Source organism: Pundamilia nyererei, unplaced genomic scaffold, assembly GCF_000239375.1.
Source record: "Pundamilia nyererei isolate P.nyererei 1_Seehausen unplaced genomic scaffold, PunNye1.0 scaffold00014, whole genome shotgun sequence".
NCBI lineage: Eukaryota > Metazoa > Chordata > Actinopteri > Cichliformes > Cichlidae > Pundamilia > Pundamilia nyererei.
The window spans coordinates 5,840,452-5,860,744 of NW_005187415.1; the positions used below are offsets into that span (position 1 = coordinate 5,840,452).

The 20,293-nt window shown below is 38.8% G+C and overlaps 1 protein-coding gene across 1 annotated transcript in view; it reads left to right on the forward strand.

The window, feature by feature from the left end:
* The first annotated feature begins 826 nt into the window (after nt 1-826).
* ptpn12 (protein tyrosine phosphatase non-receptor type 12) overlaps nt 827-20,293 on the forward strand; it is a 53,313-nt gene continuing 33,846 nt past the window's right edge. The window contains exon 1 of the mRNA XM_013908760.1: nt 827-1,416. Coding sequence (XP_013764214.1) covers nt 1,315-1,416 — 102 coding nt within the window. The 5' untranslated portion in view covers nt 827-1,314. The remainder of the gene's footprint in view (nt 1,417-20,293) is intronic.

Genomic DNA, 20,293 nt, shown 5'->3' on the forward strand with positions numbered 1-20,293 from the left:
TTGGGAGGAAGTTTGATTCCAGTGACTCTGAATTGTTGCTGGTGTCACATGAGCTGGTTTGAGTATTTCAGAAACTGATGATCTACTGAGTTTTTTAAATGGGGTTTATGGAGAATGGTCTAAAAGAAAGAAAAATATTCAGTGAGTGGCATTTTCTGAGAGCAGGTTATAGAGAAGGTTATAGTAATTCAAATTACCAGGACAGATCTAGAAAGGTGTATCTGTACATTCTGATAAACAGTTCCCATTAAATTAGTATTTGTTAAGTAGCGCTGACACGCAGAGTGAATTGCAATATATACCTATACTCGTAAAGTGCGAAGTATTACAATACTAAGATAGGATTGAGAAATAATTTGGTTACTAAAGTTTTAGACAAATGAAATTATGTAAAATGTACAGTAGAGTAGGACTATATCGTTCACGAAGATATAAATGTGTTTGTTTTCCCAATTAAATGTAATAATACTGATGACCTATTTAGATATATAATTATCAGACTGTAAGAAAAAACATTTTTTTATGTGAAGCAGCATATCATCGAATAAAAACAACTAATTTTTTTAAGTATCGATAAAAATTACAGCAAAACAGTAACGCCGTTTATTTAAACCTTACGTTTTTGGATCGTAATTTAGCTCACCAATGACGAATAGCGTCAAAACGACAGGCACAGATTCTATCCAATGAGAACACGCTATAGGGTGGAGCGACACCCAGTTTAGCCACTTGGATTTTAATTCCTGGTCAGCGTTAGTCAATCAGATCTAAGTATATCCTGGAAGGGGCGGGCCTAATTGTTCCTTGGCTTTACCCAGTCCGGATGTTCCCCAGTAGCGAAAAACGAGCAGCAGTGTGTGAATGTGGCAACCGAGGTAGACAGGGAGGGGTACATAAGCTGGCCAGACCCAGGCTCTTGTCTTTTTTCCTTTATTTTTCTTTTCTCGCATAGCCAAGTGTTTACAGTTCGTGCACCGCCGCGGTTGTGAAGTTGTTTACGGGGCAGAAAATCCGGCCGCTGCTGCTTTTCTCTGGGACTAACCGCTGTCGTTGTGAAAACAGTCCAGAAGAAAGAAAGAAGGAAAGGGAGAAACAACATGGGGCGATAATTTAAAAAAAAGGTGTTGTGTTGTGAGCGGACGATGACTCTCTGGGAGGACCCGTGAAGCTTATTTATTTTTATTTATTCCCCTCCCTTCCTTCTTCCCTCTTTCCCTGTGTCCGCTTTTGTTTTATTATTTTGTAACATTTCCCCTACCCCCCTGCCAGTTTGGGAGATTTTTTAAAGGAAAAGGCAACAAGAAGATTGAAGAAATGGACCAAGCCGGCATCCTGAGAAAGTTTATCCAGGGGGTGAAGGCCATGAGCGACGGGAACGATGAGAGGGGAGAGGATAACTTCGGCAGCGACTTTATGGTGGGTCAAAATTAACAGGCGCCTCCACCTAGCCTCTTGTATCCTATATCTGTCTCACATGTACCCTCTTCCCTTTATAACCTCCACCTTTTCCTCCATACTGACCCTTCATATCATACCCAGCCTCCCCCCCGTCTCCTGGTTCTCTGTGTATCCCCCAGGAGGTGAGGCAGGGGTGGCCACACTGCCCTCTTCCTTTTTCCTCCCATTTCCAGGCTTTACATGGCGGCCTAGCATTGTCTCCCATGCCACAGAAATACAGCCGATTCCGGTTTCTTTAAAAAAAAATTTTAAAAAGGGCAAATGATAAAGACAAGATATATTATTGTCTCTCTAGCTCTTGGTTATTTATTTATTTTAATGACGTTGCTGGAGCAGCTTGTAGGTATATCTTTTATTGTGGCTATATGCTTGATTGAGACAGTGCAGTGATTCATTGTCCTCATAAGCACTAAATATCCACAAACCTAAGCTTGATTTGCATGCTTTATTTCCTGTGGTTTTCTCTGTGTTCCAGTAATAAAAAAAATCCTGTCAACTATTTATAAAATGACTTCAATTTTAGTAGAAGTTTTAGCAGGTATCTATTGTGGTCATTGATAAATCTGGCCACTTGCAAACTTTTATTTACATTTCCAGTTTAAGGAAAGCAAATTGCAAAGAGCTCCCCATACACTGGACCCATATATTAAAAAAAAAAAAAGAAAAAAAAAAAAGACCGTTTAAACAAGGGTTGTCAAACCTAAGGCTTGGAGGCCAGGCAAAGACTCCAATCAGACCCTACTACAAAGTTTGGAAGACATGATTGAGGGTATAAATTTTGGACTTTTAACAGTATTTTCAAATGTTTTACAGCTTTGTCTTTACTTCTAAAGGCACCCACATGGAGATTCAAGCTACACCAAAGATTTTAAAAATTAAATGTTTGAAAGGTTCCAGTTTTTTTGTCTATTATAGAAATGTATGGTTGCTATATTTGATTATTTTTAGGTCATTTATGTGTGCAATGGATACACCTAATTGTAGCATGTAATTTTACAGGTTTTTTTCTTACAATTTAAGAGTCACGCTGACAGACTTCTTTCATTTACTACAAAAAATTATTTTTCTATCATTCAGTTCAAACATGTAGTTAGGTCAAAGTGGGCTGTATCTGGCCCCCAATGTTAAAATGAGTTTGACATCCCTGATTTAAACTAAACCTTACAACAGCATTAGTTTTAATCTGGCAACTTTCTTACATGTGGAGAGGATCTTTTGAGATTAGAGATGCTTGCTGTTTAAGTGATTTTGATTACATATTTTGCGGTGACTGCTGACCCACAGTCCATTAGTTTGCCTTCACTACATAACTGGATGTCACTGTGTTGAAAGTCTGGACTCAAAATAGGACCAAGGCTTGTGAAATGGTTTAAAATGCCACAACAGGAATGTCACTCCTATAAAAACATTTGTCGTTGAGTCAACTTTAATTTAGAAATGTTCCGGTGGAAATTGATTTACTATCTTAATTTACAGGAAGTTTACAGTTTAACAGGTTTACTTTCCTTCATGAGCAGCCTTATCGTCCAGCCTAGTTTCATGTTAATCATGTTGCAGTTTGATTATGTGGGAATTAAGCTCCTCAGCACCAGAATGGTTAACTTTTTCCCCCACACACAGACTCTCCTCACTTCCCTACTTCATGCAAGCTGCTTGCTGGAGCTTGCAACATTCTTTCTTGGCCCATTTCATAACATTTTGTCCTGGCTATAAAAATGCAACTCTTTGGCACACTTTGGATCGAGGCCTCTCTTTCTCGTTCAGATTAAGTACATAACAGTTTCTATAATAAGCAAATCTGTGTCTAATTTTGTGCTCATGACTTAGCCTTCTGTCTTGTCTTTTGAGTGAGAGTTGCAGAAAACAAGGAGCTGGGAGATGTTCGGGGAAAAAAAAATTAGTTCTCAGCTATGTGAGAGGCATTAAGGAAGTGCATGGTGGACGAGAGCTACGGAGCTGGAACTAGTCTGCTTTTGGCTTATTTACAGAAGATTCATTTCACCATGCATGCCCTCTTTAGATGAATTTTTATGCGGTAGACTCAGTACAGTGTCCATATGTTTGTGATTTTATTGCCTGCCCGTTTTCTCTCGCCCTTAAATTCTGTTTCTAGACTCAACTGGTTAAATGCAGGTTCTTCTTTTAGCACCACTATACTTGCCATTCATAGATTACACACGTCCACGCCTTGTCAAACTGCCTACAACAACCACACGTTGTATGGGAAGAGAACAATTTTAAAGCTTTTAAAGCGGAAAGTGTTTCTTCCTGTCAGTTTTTCCAGCAAAACACCCCACCAAGCGTTTTTAGGCTATTAAATGTGGTGTTTTTAAGAAGTTGTAGGACACTACTGACTGCTTGTCAGGCTTTAACTCTTGATTATTTGTGTGATGTCTGTGGTTCCCTTCAAATGAACTTCATTGGCATGAAATACAATATATTTCCTGTTAGCCTTAGGCTATCGCACATGTCTCTAGACAGTCCCTTGACAATCATGCAGCTCATATAAACTTAATCGCTGGGGCATTCAAGTGCTTCCATTAAATCAATTATCCTTTATCTCATTAGTCATGGTAATCGGGGTTATTTTTGTACATGCAAAGTTACTGAATGAGGCTTATAAAAATTGGGCTTCAAGCTAAATTTTCTTAACAGCTGGCAGCAGCTTGTGAATGTTGAGATTCAGCTAAATTATTTAGCAAACGCACCAGCTAGCAGTCAAGAAAATTTGTCCTGATTGAGCACATGTGGCTTGTGTGCCAGTGTACAGAGCATTGTTGACGCTCACAAGCCGCAGCAAACATGTAAGTAAGTGTCTTAGCCAGTTGCTGCTAGCCTGTGGCGTTGATTTCAAGTCTTTTGTGAGGCTTTCAATTGCTGGAGTCAAGCTCGCAATACCACAAGCACATGGGGTGTGCTTCTCTATGAAGTGAGTCACCAGAACACCCTGACATAACACCCACTTTAACTGCCTATTGTTGTTTATATATAGAATGTGTTTTATTGACATAATTACAGGCTCTAGTGGGCCAAAGAGTCAGAGATTATACGTTTTCTTCAGTAGTTGTTTTGCTGTTTGATGCAGTGGGGAAACTTCAGGTTTTTCTTCCACCTGGGACGCTAATTGGAAAGTATCGTGGGGTATCTGGCCATGTTTGACCTTATTAGAAAACTTGACAGTGAGCTGTTTCAGTGGCAGTCATATAGAGGCAGATTACATGGGATGTATGTCTGCATACTTATGAAGTGGAGGATAAAGATGTACCTTGAGAATTGAATGTTTGCTCCAAGGACCTACATTATTTGTAGATATGACTGAGCTCTTGAAGAGCATTTTATGTCAGCTCTGAAGCGATTCACCTTCCATCTGTCATATATAAACTCTTGCAATGGTGAATACCCTACTTTTGGCTTTGTATGATGTGAAAGAAGTAGCACAGAAGCTCCACCTATCTGGTGTTCAAACCATCTGTTTGCTGAGGTAGCCAATCAGAAGACTGTTGGCTTAAAGGGAGAGGAGCCAGGTAATAAGCTGAGACCAAGTATAGGATAAACAAGTTTGGGGTTCTTTTGAGTCATGGAAAGCTACTCTACTAGAGCCCAAGGGGAAAAAAAAATATGGAGGTGGAAATGAGCATGATTGGTCCATTTTAAGGTTAAGCAATGTCATCAGTAAAAGGTAGATGCATTTTTACTGTAAACACTCTTGCTTTGTAATGGTGACTTAATCCAAAAAGTACACATGCAAAAAAGGTCAAATATGTGCTGTTATTTGGACCATCTGTGCAGATGCAACAATGGCAATTGTAATTGTTTCAGAAAAAGGGGGGTTATCAGCTGTTTCTCTCAACCCACGACTTTTCAAACCAGCTATTAGTGCTTATGTAAGAGAGCCAGATTTATTTATTTATTTACTTTTTTAATAGCCTGGTCAACCAGACACGAAGGGGAGGAATTAAGATGAACCATCGAGTTTACTTAAAAAAAGAGAAAAAATATTGAAATTCATTTATTTTTAAAGTATAGGCTTTATGTGGGCATAAATTATGATTTAAAGTTTCTCTGTGCAAATTTCTGAAAAGCCTTGTTGTTAAAGTTGACCTGTTCTCATCAATTGCAGCTCAATATTTTTTTTTCCTTGGCATCTACTTAAAAAGCTTTGCATGATTCACAGCTCTAAATTAAAAAAAAAAAATATATATATATAATATATCATTACAATCCTTTTGTGCCATATAAATGACTAAATATTTTTAAAAGCCACCTGTACCAGCTCACCGGTGCTCTTCAGCTCCACCCTTTTCTACTGAAATTGGCAGTTCTTGTGAGCTCTGTTTGGGAACACAAAGTCGTTTTCCACCTGCTTCTCCTTAGAGTTACAGACCAGACCTGATCTTCAGAGTAACAGAGACTACAGTTGCCAGCTACAATCAAAGATGGGTGAATGGGTACGTTCAGCCATGGACGCATGTCTCTGGGGAGTCCAGTGATCAGTATCGATCAGCACAATCATCAGGCAGCCTAGCTGGTTAGCAGTGACCATTCAAAATAAGAAAGCAGGGATGTAAAGTGATCATGGAGTGGCATAGTTCTCTCATACAGATTGCAAAATGTAAAATGCCACAATGAGTTTTCAGATTTCTTTGAGCAGGTATTATTATTATTGCGTAGTGTGCCTAAGTAAAGTTTCTGTGTGGGAAGCAGTACTTTGGATTTTCCCAGGAATAAAATTCATTTTAACTATAATGCAGAAAAGGCTTTTAAAGACGACTGGGGAAAAATCCCTTTAACATGTCTAACTTAATTTCACAACCCATTCACACGCTGATGACATAGACTGTAAATAAAAGATTAAAATAATGTTACCAATTGGTTAGTGAAGTCCCATGATGGTGCCTCGTGTTTTAGTCAGTATGACCCAGAACTTGAGATTAAGCCCATAAAGTCATCAGGAAAGTGCTTACAGCTTAGAGGTCAAAAAGCAAGGAAGCATGGACCACTTTCCCATAAACGTCTGTAATTTTGGAAGTATTTTTGAAACCAGCAGATCTCCCTCTGCTGACTATTAAAAAGCAGTTATGCATTGCTTTCACTTTTCAGACCTACTACCATCTTCTTTATACAATCTATGTTTGGCAGCACCTATGTTACCCATCACCTTGTACCTTAAAATTAACAAATTATTGCAACGAATATGTTGCATTTATGTTAAACATATGGCAAAATGTTTTGGCTGCATAGGCTGGAGAAGATCACAGACCTGCTTTGGCCTTGCTTTAACTCAAGGCTTAATATCACACAATGCTAGCAAGCTGCTCATCTGTTGAACTAAAAGTGAATTGAAGAGCACCTTAATTTAATTTAATATTTATTTATTTATTTACTTATTTATTTATTTTACACCATGACCTCCCCCTTGACAAGGTCAATGTTTTAGTATTCACATTTAAAATCAGATCGCTTCTGTTTTGCTGCTATGACTTGATCCTTAGATTGTAATAATCAGTCAGTTACCTGGAAATAGCTGTGTCATAAATAATGCTGTGACTAAAGTTGCATCACTGACTCACAATCTGGCGTGGTGAAATGAGCTCAACTTCTACATGGTAAGCTCTCACTGGTTTCCTGGAGACGATTTAGTTTTTATATGTAACTTCCTGTGGGCAGAGGAAGGATCCTATTTAAAGTAGTGCCTCCACTTTACTTCCTTTTTAATCAGCCAATCAAAAATTCTAATTGAAAGTATTTTTCATTTGGGTTTAAAGGGAAAGGAAGACATTTGAATGGGCTTTGCTGTGAGTAGCATTTTGTTTTTGTTTTTATCCCCAAGCGCATTTACCCATTACGTGACCTCTGTACAGACAACAGTTGCACTTTGACTACACTTGGTGAGAAAGTCTGATTATAGAATATAGAGTTTAGCTCAAGGCAGGTTGATTGACATAGAAGCTACAGGGGTTTAGCTTGTGACCTCTGTGTTATAGGGCACTGGGCCACCATGCAGCCTGATAAAACATTTAGTGAACAGTTTGATCCAAATGCCTCATGGGGTCATATGCATGGATTTTTGCAGAGCTGTCCTCGGTAACATTGCGTCTCCAAATGCTGTCAGACATCAGTTGTGCAGAATTAAACCAGAGCTTCTTACACTACTGGAAGTCTGTTAGTCTCCTCTCAGTACAAGGAAAAAAGTTGAAGTGTGAGTTATGGACTGTGTTGGGGTGATATTATTTCTAAATACACTCTCATAAAAACACATGTACCTGTTTTGGGAACACTGGACTTAATTTTGTAGTCTAGACGGGGTTTAGAAATTGGAGTTCAGCCTCTCTCTGTGTGTGTTTTCTTTCCTGCAAGCAGATTACTCTGAAGGAGCACATCAAAGAAAGTGAAAAAGTGCAGACACACATGCTTCTCTATAGTGCTCATCAGGCCACAGACATTAAACGCTCAGCAAGGAGACGAAAAAAAGGAGATGTGACAATGCGTGTGTGTTTGTGTGGGTTTATGATTGTGTGTGGCAACAATTTCCAGTGTCACCGAGGGGGCTTTCCCTTATGTGAAGTGTGTAGATGTCTGTTTGTGTGTGTTCGCATATTAAGTGTAGAATCTGAAAGCCTTTTTTGCTTATGTATAACCCCCACACACAAACACACAAATTCTTCAGCAGGTATTTGCACAGTGTGACTTCTTTTTGAGAGAGAAAGAGAAAACACTGGCCTGATAAGTTATATAAATGTTAACAACAAATGACCCATCAGTCTTAACCAAGGGGTTACCTCGGTGAAAATGGCAGAAACTCTGTTTCCTTAAGGTGCCATCCTGAGACTGGCAACACTTATTCAGTCTCCACAGACTCTCCTATTGATAAAATATCCAACTGGATCCAATATCAAAGTGGGGTGGATTTTTTTTTAATTAATTTTTTAAAGCTAATCCACCTGGATAATTGTGTTAGGAGTATGGCTATGCTGATTGCCAGGTGTCCTGCTCAGTCTGCAAGACCTCATCCACAACTATTAGACATTAAACATTTCACTAAGTGTGTTTTGTTGAAGCCTTTGGAAGCATTTTTAATGGAGTATCTCATTATTATGGGTTGTTGTGTGGTACAGAACATCCAAGAAATTTGCTTTAGTTTTATTGAGTGAAATTCAGGTATTTTATTAGTCTGTTACGTAGCACTATTTAGTCGATATGCATGTCTCTCTGTTGCACCTGGGTTATGTATGAATACACCAAGCTAACTAGTGTTAGCTGATAAATTAGCACTCCATTTTATCCATTTAAGGTAACATCTGGCTTCTAGAAAGTGATCATTGGTGATTGTGGTGGAAACACTGGCAGGTGACATCACAATGTCTATGTCCATCTTTTATGTCGTCTGTGGCCTTAACCCAAGGTTTAAGACTGGTGTCAATATTTTAAATATTTATATATACATTTTGGGGGTTATTTGCAGCTTTTGTTTGATCAGATGATGTAGAGAAGATGGGAAATCTGGGAGAAAGCCCTGGGGGCAGACATGCAGTAAATGGCTATGGGGCCGAATCAAAGCCAGGCCTCAACTTTATGGCATGTGGGTTGCCTACTCAACCCTGTGTGATAAAATGCTTTTCTTCCTTTTTAAAAAAATTTGTTTAATACCAAAATTTTTTTTTTTCTCTTGGAAAACTTTTGGAAGTGAGGCCATTAACCAGTCTCCTTTTTGTATCAGTCTACTGCCAGTTCAATGTAGAGTCTGCTGGGCTCCATCATGTAGGTACAGATAATTTTAAATGGTCTTTCTACCATTTATAGCAGAAAAGAATGAGTGATACAACTGTTTTATCTTATCAGGTGCTACTTTCCGATGCTGTTGTTTACGACGGCTGTTTAGCAGTGGTTTCTTAAGCTTGCGTAAAAGAGCTTCTTTGTTATTTGACACGTGGTCTGTTTTTTGCTTTGATTATATTGTCAAAAGGCATTTTTTTGCCAATGTTGTCTCACCATTAACTGATAACCTGACTTGATTACCTTATAGATATGTCTACACAATCCAGTACACATATTCTCTGCCAAAGCCAAGGCAATTTTCTTTTAATCCACAGAGTGCATGTACACTGTAAATCCCAAGTTTAGAGAACTCAGAAATTAAGGAAGCTGGTTATTTTTTTAAGTTTTACAATCTTAATGTTAATACTGAAACAATCATTCATTACAATAAAATTTTATTTATATAGCACATTTAAAAAACCACAGGTATGCCAAAGTGCTTCACAGAATGAGTTAAGAGCAATAATAAATACAAATATAAAGCACAAAATACAAATAAAATATACTAACAGGCGGGTGACATAACTAACCAATAATACACCAGGCATAGTAGGCACTAGTGAAGTCCACACACAATGCTGAAGGTTAAAACATTACTCTTGCATTAGAAATACAAGTGAGTGATTACTTGGGCTTGAGCATCAGCCATGCAAATTCTCCACCAAGATCGCTAACCCAACTGTCCTGTGTCGCTTATAGTGTTACAGCTGTGCTATTTTAACTTGAATATAAATAAAATGCCACTGGAGCAACTGAGCTGTAAACATAATAATTATAGCACAGCACTGAATGACAGAACATGCATAATATTTTAAGTCCACAACTGGCTACTGCAAATCTACAACTGCACACTGGTGCTTATTTTTAATGAACAAATAGTTGAAAATATTAAATAATTAGAAGTTACAGGTACTTGGAGAGAAATGTCACAAAAATCTCAAATATTTAAGTAAACATTTAACAATATTGTAAAAAAGGTAATTAACACATTTAAATTGATTTGTTTGCACTTTCTTGGTAAGAAGTTTTCAAATGGCTGCTGTAAATTAACTTTTATAAGCCTGTTTGTGCAAATGGGTCAAAGAGGGTTACACAGCAGGGGTCTGCTGCTGTTTTTGTCTGTGTGGCAATCGCCATCAGCCCGCCTTATGTTACTACAACAAGAAACAAGACTTCCCAATTTCTTGTCGTGTCACAAGCCTCCTTCGTTCTCAACCGCCCTTTTTCCGTGGCTTAACCCAAAAAAGAGCCTTTTGCCTCTAAGCTGGGTGTTTCTCAGAAGATGTAACGCAATATTTTTGCTGTGTGTGTGTGTGTGTGTGGATAAAAGCTAGCTTACCCACCAACAACCCAGAACATCTTAATTGATCAAGATAAGGGACCAACACAGTGAAATACTCAGGAAATGATGACCTGTGTGTGCAATGTGTGACTAACGTGAAAGGAAATGGGGACGAGTCATATCGTTCATAGCACCTCACCCACATTCGTTTACCTGGGCAGAAGCAGGATAGGTGAACTGCTTCTGCCCTGCTGATGTATAGTGTGTTATGGAAGAAAATAATCCCGCATTTCATTATCGTTATTAATATCATATCCAAAATGTCATCTTAATCCACAGAATCGCACAGCAAAGTGCAGATTTGGTCAGCAGCTTGACCTTTAATATAGAGAGTGAATACAGTATCTGAGCAGGGAGCTGATTAATACGTGCACATAGGCACCAAGCACACACGAAACACACAATGAGCCCCTGTCCCAGATGATTGGGATTATGAGGTCTGTTCACATCTGCTTCCTGCTGTAAGCTTTGATCCAGGGTGGGAAACTACCAACAAGCCGATACCGGTAAATGCAAACCATTTATGCGTGCATGTGGTTGTGTTTGGACTCTACAAATGTTCCTGATCTCATTGCTTTTTGGTGTGAATTATTTCATTATCACTTTCCTTCACAATGATGTGGGGGTTTTTTTCTTTTAATTTTTTATTATCTAATAATCTTAAGAATTTGGTTAAATTTCAGATTACTTTTAGAGAAACAGAATAGATTAAAGGCAGAGGAGAGGTCATGCTGATAATTAAGTTCACTCTCACTCAGCTTCAGACCCTAATATGGTCATATATGTCAGGCACAAAACTGTGGCTGTGAGCACAAAGCCCCACCCATCTCCTGTTCAAATCTTGTTTGTGAGGGGCAGCCAATAAGAAGAAAGGATGGAGGAGCTAAAAGACCCTGTTCAGGACAGAATATGAGCTGAGGGGGCCATTAAGTGTTCATTTTAAATACACTTAACCAAGAGCTGAAAGTTGTAATTGAACCATTCTGTTCATTCTGTTTTTTCCTTTAATTACATATTTATTGAAGGTTTGTCTCCCAGGGTTTTTTTTTTGACATTAAAATGTGCATGAACCAGCTAAACATCTAAACACTTGTTCAGGAAATCTTTCTACATTCAAAAGTTGTCTTTCGACTATTTAATTTTCCACTTCCTTCATTGGGTTGTCCAACTGTATTCCAGTCTCTTTTCCTTCCGCTTCTGCTTTTATTTTGTTTGGCCACTTTTGTTTTGTCTTTTGACATCACAAAGCCACTAACACAGTGACTCATTAAATTGGAGGAAGAAGTGTGAGTAGGTTTTGGTGCATGTCTGTCTACAATGATCTCTGCACTGTACATGCATGGGTGGCATTCGCGGTCCCAAAGGAAGTGGGCACTCAGGTGGTTTTAAATGTGTGCTCAGTTCAGCACAGGTGCTTCCCGCAGTCCATTTCAATCATTTTAACTGCATGTACAAGTTAGAATCGCATATATGGTTACAAAATATTTACTTGAGATTCCTTTAACATTACATGATGCTTGTGCATCGTCATGATGGACCTTTGCAAAAGCACGGTATACCCCACTTATTCAGTCAGATACATTAGAACTGAAAATGAAAGTGTGACAGGAAAAAAGGAAGGCCCAATGGCAACTGAAAAAAATCATTCTGCTTTGTGTCACTAAAAGTCACTCTTGTCGCACCACTGTTTTTCATTGTGTGATTGTTTATGCACTGATTCTGTCAGTGCTCCACTGACCTATATTGGCCAGTTGCCTTCAAGTGTAAATGAGTGCACTGTGCATATGAGCGCGTATGTTGAACTTGGTTTCTCATGCTAAGTTGTTTGACGTTATCTTTGTTGAGATCTTTGACATTGAGGTCCGAACCCCTGACTCATTCCAGTGCTCAGGGTGTGGTTTGATGTTATTTCCTCTGTTAATGAGCATAATTTATAAGCTCTGTTTAACTATACAACTAATAGCAGGGACCTGACATGCTCACTTATTCTCTGAAAGCTGAGTTTTTATTACTTTGACTGCAAAACATCCACAGAAATTCAGTTACAGTGGTCCCTTGTTTATCGTGGGAGTTGCGTTCTAAAACTAACCCACGATATGTGAAATCCGCAAAGTAGCCAACTTTATTTTTTACAATTATTATAGATGTTTTAAGACTGTAAAGCCCCTCACTACACACTTTATATGCTTTTCTCAGACAGGCATGAACATTTTCACACTTTTCTCTCTTGTATAATCAAACCAAAGGCACCCGCAGGTGCCTTCTGACTGTGCAAAACGGTTCATTGACATTGTTGTGTTTGTTGGGGAGAAAACTTACAAACATACAGTACAGCACTTCAGAGTCACACTGCGATCAAAGATTTATGTAAATTTGACAAGCCTAACGCATTCTGTACTGTACAGGAGACACGGAACAAGATTGATTGATAATGGTCTAAAAAAAAATTGTGTAAACCCCCACGAAAGGTGAACCGCGTTATAGCGAGGGACCACTGTATTTAGTTTTAAGTAGCAGCTGAATAGTTAGGCGATGTGGTTTTTGCTGCCATTCCCCATTATTAATATGGGAAATGGTGACAACTAGTATTTTGGCTTTTGAAATGTTGTTTTAATCTACTTATTTTCCTCTGTGAATTGCCTAGAGCAGGGGTCAGCAACCTTTAACACCCAAAGAGCCATTTGGACCCAGTTTCCACGCAAAAGAATACACTGGAGCCACAAATACTTTTTGACATCTAAAATGAAGATAACACTGTATATATTGTTTTTTTTTTTTACCTTTATGCTTTGTGTGAACAACTAAGGTGTGTTGCTTATGAAATCCATGAAGTGCTACAGAGAAAATTAAATTTTATTTATGTAATTAACACATTTTGAACTCTTTAAGAAATATAACAAAAGGAAAGACACCCAGCAGAACTAAAATGATCCATGTAGCAAACAAAAACTGTTGTGAGCCGTTGTGGTACACTGGCTTCCGCGAGTGTGGCGCTTATTTTGAGCGATGAAAAAATAATAGAATATAATTTTTTTTTTCAAGTTAAAAAAGAACTAACATAAGTAAAATACACTTCAGCTAAATACTTCTAATTTATTTTCCCAAACCACGCGGAATAAGGACTAAAGAGCCGCATGCGGCTCCGGAGTCGCAGGTTGCCGACCCCTGGCCTAGAGTATAAAATGTTAAAAAATACCAATAGATAGTTTCTGAGATAAAGGTGGTGGTTGAATAAGCCTATTTGAGCTTTTTAAAACAAAAGCTGTATATTGTCAATTTTAAGACGATGAAACCAGGGAATAATAGATGTGTTTGCCATTTGAAATGAAGAAATTGTTATATCTGATCAACCACACAGTTAATAATTTAATTGTTGCAGTTTTGAAATGAGCTCATCTCATAGTAGCATAACAAACAGAAATTGGTTCTGGGTCTGAAAAGTGAAACCAGCACTGAAGTCATCCTTTTAATGGTGACTCCTGTGCTTGGAAAAAGACTGCTGATTACTTGATGCGCTCATTCACTAATTTCAAGTAATGCTGAATACAACATAATGGCCACTGTGTAAATTATAGTCACTCAAGGAATAAGGGGGGCTGTCCAGAGTATGCTTGTTGGCTAATGACTTGTCAGTCACAAATCTTTAGACAGTGAGCTTGCAGCTTCTCAGCCATTCATCTGGTTTGAAAATGGCAACGGCAAAAATGCTTATCTTGACAAGGTTTGTTTTAAAAAAAAAAAAAAAAAATCAATACTCTTATACTAATCAATACTAACAAATTAATAAAGGATTAGACACTCATTTGTAACTGTGTCAACAGTGCCGTCTTTGCCTCCCACAGTAGATGCACAACACATAGTAGCACTGCAGATAGGCAGCCACTCCCCTCACTTCCAGCTGAAGTTGTCATTTTCAACACTAAACATCTCAATGTGAGATATTTTGAGAAGCCAGCAAAGGTCTTATCTCAACAACAGTGAAATAAACGTTAACCAGCCATTTAACAGTTAACAGCAACCTGATAGCCACATTAGCCTTTTTGTTAAGTTGTCATTAAGGTAGCAGCTGTGGCTAATAATGATTGATAATGTTCATGTTGGACATGAGTAGCAAACATTATAATTACTGCTGCTTTTTTATTAATGTAGTGTTAACAGAATAATGGGCACTTCAAGTCCTTGAAACGAGGAACCAAAGCTATGTAAAGCGCGTGTTCTCAACAATATTAATAGGTCGCAGGTTGTTGCAATCCACTTGGCACTGTGTCAGTCAATATGTCCGAGGTAGACTTACTGATGCTCCGTGAGTGGCTGGTTGCAAGCTGGGTGACGCGTTAGCCAAAGTGCTAGCAGCATCCCCGGCTAACCTATACATCGTGTCAATGTGATATTTTAAGCTGGAAGTGCTTCGGTGAAAAGAAAATTCCTTCCTGCACAATGTGCATAATACTTTTTCGGTCAACTGTTCCGTCTTGTTTTTTTTGTTTTTTTTTAATGCTCAAATTTCCCATAGAGAGGGCAGGGCTCTAGACTAACTTTTTGCCATGGGCGTACCGGTACGGCACAAAAGTTAGGCGTACACAAATTTTATAATAATTTATATAATATAATGTGTTTTTCTGGATACACTGTGCTTTTTCAGCATTCAAAGATTGATGACACCGTGTCAGAGCACTGGCTATGAATTTCAGAAGGATCAGGCCTTAACTTAACAGAAAAGTTAGCAATAGTTCTTTTCCTATTACAGCTACATCCACTTCTGTCGTGCCTAGGCTGCTCACTAGGGCTGGGTATCATCACTGATTTCTATAATCCATTCGATTCCGGTTTTCAAAATCCCGGAGACGGAGACGGGCCAGAATGGACGGAGATTGGAGACGGAAAACTGTTCTTGAAGTACAGAGAGAGAGAGAGAGCTAGCTGTGCATGAAGTGTGATTTTAATAGTCGTGGAAGCAAAACAGCAAAATTCATGACGACATTGATCAAATGTGAAGCGCAGTTTGCTGCTTCTTTTGCTGCTGGCTCGGTGGATTTTGGTTGGAGAGAGACAAAACCTGCAGCTCAGAATCAGCGCAAAAAGACGTAATCACAGCGTGGACCCGACGCAACAGAATCGCTAAGCTCCGACAGCGTGTCCGTCTACGAGCCGTCGGGTGAGAAAGCCGAGAAAGACAAAGCTGATTCTGATGCGTCGGTCCTCTGTGTTTACGTCTTTGTGTGGAATCCGTGTACCTGCTCTCATTTGCTGTTTGGTTGTTGTTGAAATGGTTTTGTGAGCTTTAATCTGAGAATCTGGCGTTTCTGGCAAAACACAGTTATGTTTAAAAGTCGATTCAGGATTTAATGAATTGATATCGCTTTATTCAAGCTACTCACCTCCCACTTCCACCTGCACTTTCAATTGGACCACGGCCAATCAGAGAGGTCCCGCCCCTGACTATCTCAGATTGGTTTAGTCCACGATAGGGGCATAATGTGTGTCTGTTGTTGACCACAGGGAATGTTGCAGGTTTTTTGTTTTTTTTTTGCTACCCGAACAGATGGTCGCACAGATGCAACCAATTATTATTTTTTTTTTTTTAGTCGCACCACTGAAAAATTTGGTCGCATTTGCGACCAAATTGGTCGCACTCTAGAGCCCTGGAGGGCCAATCTGCGTTTATCCTCCTTCAAATTGAGTTGATTGGTTCAGCTGCCCGTCACTACTAGATCAACTGCCCATTTGCGCATGTGGAAAGGTAACTCTACTTGGACAAACTGCCCGAAATGCGTTGACAGAAACATTTCAGGAATTTTGAGTCATTCTGCACCCAAGATGCGCCAATACCGTGAAAAGTTTTTTGTATCGAGTTAATCGTGATGACTGCTTAATCCGCGTTAAAGTGTTAATTTTGACAGCACTATTATTAACATGAAAAAAAGTTGGGGCAAAACTCACAAAGTGTTTTCTATTCATTTTTTTTTTTATTCAAAGAAAAACTTGAATATAAAAGCTTGTATATAAAACATCAACATGCTGTTTTATATTAGGGGTTGGCTTTTAGCTTCGGCTAAAGCCATTAGCTTAGTAATGATCTTCTTGGTAAGAAAGTCAGTGAGACGGAGACGGTATATTTTCACAAAATGTCAAGCTGTTCCTTTAATATTTCTGCGGTTGTTGCTTTGTCTTAGCCACATCTTTCTTTATAACTGAATATGACTTTGCACTTGTGCAGCCTTTTACTGATCGGGGACATTAATGCCACAGTGAAAGAAAGGCAGAGCACACAGATCAGGCTGATTGAATTGTCTGAGTGAGGGAAGCACAGCAACAAACTCACACAGACCCTTTTAGTCTCCATGCTGTAGCAGTGCATCTTTTCCCCGCATGCTCGCAGCGCGGGAGATGGATTTTTCTGAGAACATTGTGAGGAGTGACCTATTTTGGCGTGTGTGTATGTGTGTCTGCATGGAAGGTGACCGTCAGTGCTGCCTCTCTGCCAGTAGCGCTCAATAACCGCATTTCCTGGCCACACACATTCAAAAACCTTCTCCCCTTTGCTGTAGCAGGAAGAGCTTATTTTCTGCCAATCAGCTGAAGAAGAGTTGAAGAAACAGAATGTGCTTGCCTCTATGTATGTGTGTGAATTATTCAGTGTACCAGGGAAGTACATTGATGCTGACTTGTTCAGCCAGGAAACAGAAAGTAGGTTAGATCCACTAACAACTACATCTAAAGCACTCTTTCCGTCTCCATCATGATCTCTGTTGGCATTTAAAAAAAAAAAAATCATTTTCTTAATATTTATACTACCTCAGTCTGCTTCTCATCCCAGTAACTGCCCTGGCATCTTTAACCCATTTTAGGCCAAGTCATTGTGAAGAAATGTGTCTGTGAGCACTTGTGATTCAGTCACACCCTCAAGAGGGTCTGTGAAGTCAGCCCTGGGCTGCTGGGGGCACCGCCCTGCGTGTGCATGGCAGTGGAAGTCAAGCGTTCACAGGAAATTGGCCAGCTCATTCACACTGTTTAACTTCTCAGACTGATGGGAAATAAGAAAGTGATAGAAACGGACATTAACAGAAGGTAGAAACAGAGTACGGAAGGAAACTGAGCAACGGGAGACATGTGAATGCTGGGAAAACTAGAAAAATGAGTAGTATGGTAACAATGATAAATGTGCAAAAAAAGAAAAAAAAACATTTATTGCTCTGAAGTTAATTTTATTGCACCAAAGAACATGATAAAATGGAGGAAATTGAAGCCCTGTAGATATTGGAGCAATTCGACAGTTGTCTTCAAATAAATGCTAATGAGCTTTTGTTAGGTAAAGTTTCAAGATACATCCATTTGCAGTCAGAGCCACAACCGTCCAGTGGTTTCAATGTGGTCTTGCCTAGAAATTGTTCATATTACTCACATGTATTCTGCCTGTGGTTTTCTTTCCTGTATAAGTGGTTTGGGGGGGATAATTTATTTTTTTGTGGTTAGGGCCATAAGTGTGTGGACACTGACGCAATTTTTGCCTCTGTACACCACAGTAAATTTAAAATGAAACAATAAACATGTGATTAGAGTGCAAACTAATAACTTCGATTCAAGAGGTGCAATTACTGTTCAATTACTTTGAAATGCAGCTGAATTGCCCCATTTGCAGTGCTCTTTTCTCATGTGACTGATCTACATCATTTCTTAACAGATGTGCTTCATCCCCAATTAGTTTAACAAACAACAATGTGGCACTTCAAGGCCAGAGGTGCTTTTCTAACTGTAAACCAAAGTACATCAGATGTTCTGTTGTTGGCTGCAAGAGGAAACGCACGTTTCCATGCATCTCGAGCTTTTGAGAAGTCTACTACTGTTATTTTTCATAGCAATCCCACTAAAGTAGATTGCTATAAAATTACTGTTAGCTTTGGCCAGAGTTGTGCATAAACCCGAGTGTCAGTTATAGAAACCATTAAACATGCACTGAGTGTGGGTTACTATGTTACTTGTGCATGCACCGCTTCTCAGTTTCATTAGGATCAAATTAGAAGCTTTTGAGTAATCTTGACAAACGCAACCCAGCTTGTGAACGATGATGAAGCATGTACTGTCAAAACGTAGCCTCGCTTTCTTCTGCTTCGAACATCTGCAGGTGAAGGTTTTGCTAGCTGGCACCTCTTGGTGACTGGCGCCTAAACAATCAGAGCACGTAAATGTCATAGTAGGTGATCAATTTATTTTAATTTTTTTTTTTTTTTAAGAAAAAGGCAGAAGCTAAAACAGAAATGTATTGAAAGCATTACGTGATTTTAAAATTTCAACTTTGTACACGAGAATGATGTGATGACTTTAAGGGTGTGAAAACCACAGGACCTGTCACAAGTTTTTCCGAGAACACAGCAGTTTCCTGTGGTGTTGGGTACCTGTGTTTTTCATTGTGCTGACATCTTTCCTGAGGGTAGAAGAGTTATAGGCAGTTGTATTTCTTGGTTTAAAATTGCCACCAGTCATTGTTGTGATCAGCTGGGATGAAATCAGTACAGAACTGCTGAAACTCTTAAGTTTGCATGAAGTTTATTTAACAGCTGATTCATTTTAAGGGATATATCAAATAGCGCTGAATCCTGGTTCTCATTTCTTTAAATGTGGTAGTAAATGGATTATTCTCTGTTGAATTTATATTTATTACTGTTACAATAAATCAAAATTCTCTTTATTTATTTTTTCCTGCTTAATTTCTCCCACCCAGAGGTGCTCTTTGGCAGAAACGATACATCCACCGTCTGCTAGATAACAAACAAGACTTGAATAGAGGAGTGCACTTGAATCCCAATAGAAACAGGGATATTTACTTTTCTTCGCCCCCACCTTCTCCATTCAGAACAGACGCTAGTATGAAGCGACGGAGTACAACGGGAGCTTGTGAATAAACGTCGGACACAACAATAAAAGAACCCATTAGCTTAGTTATCATGAGCCTCTTGAAAGCCTCGACTCTCTCCTTGTCCTTTGCTTCCCCTTTCTCCCCCCATCTTTTCCTGCTGCCTCCGCTTTCTTTTTATATTTGACCTCAGATCACTTTTTCTCCTTTATCTGAAATACGCAAGCTCTGATCTCCTCTTTTTTCACTCGAATTTTCTTACACTTCACTTCTCTTGTTAGTTTGTTTTATAAACGTCACACTCTTCAATTCTTCAGACATTGAAATTATTTGTGAGAGGACACACATGCTTTGGTGTATCTCTGTGTTTTATGTAAGAATAATTGGAAATAAAATTTAGGACAAGTAAAGGTAAAGCAGTATTTTTTTGTTAATCTGTAATGATACTGAGTGATAAATGACAGTGAAAGAAACATGCTTAGTTTGAACGACAAAAGAAATATGTAAACGGTGCAAACACATATCTCTCACAGTAAACATAAATCATGGAGAGTTATGGCTGTTTTGAAATTTCCTAAACTGCCACATCTGTAGTTTATGTGTAAAAGAAACAAAAAGCTCAAGAGTTGTTTTGTTTTTGTTTTTTTCAGCTTACTCCCTTTTCTGAGCTTAAATATTTTGCACAAATTGCCTTTTGATTGAAATTGATTGAAACAATAATCATATGATTTTACGAGTGTCTCACATCATTGGTGGAAGAAGTTTGGCTCACGTTTTTTTACTGTGTTGTAGTTCAGTGAGGTTTACAGCCATTTATTTATGCACAG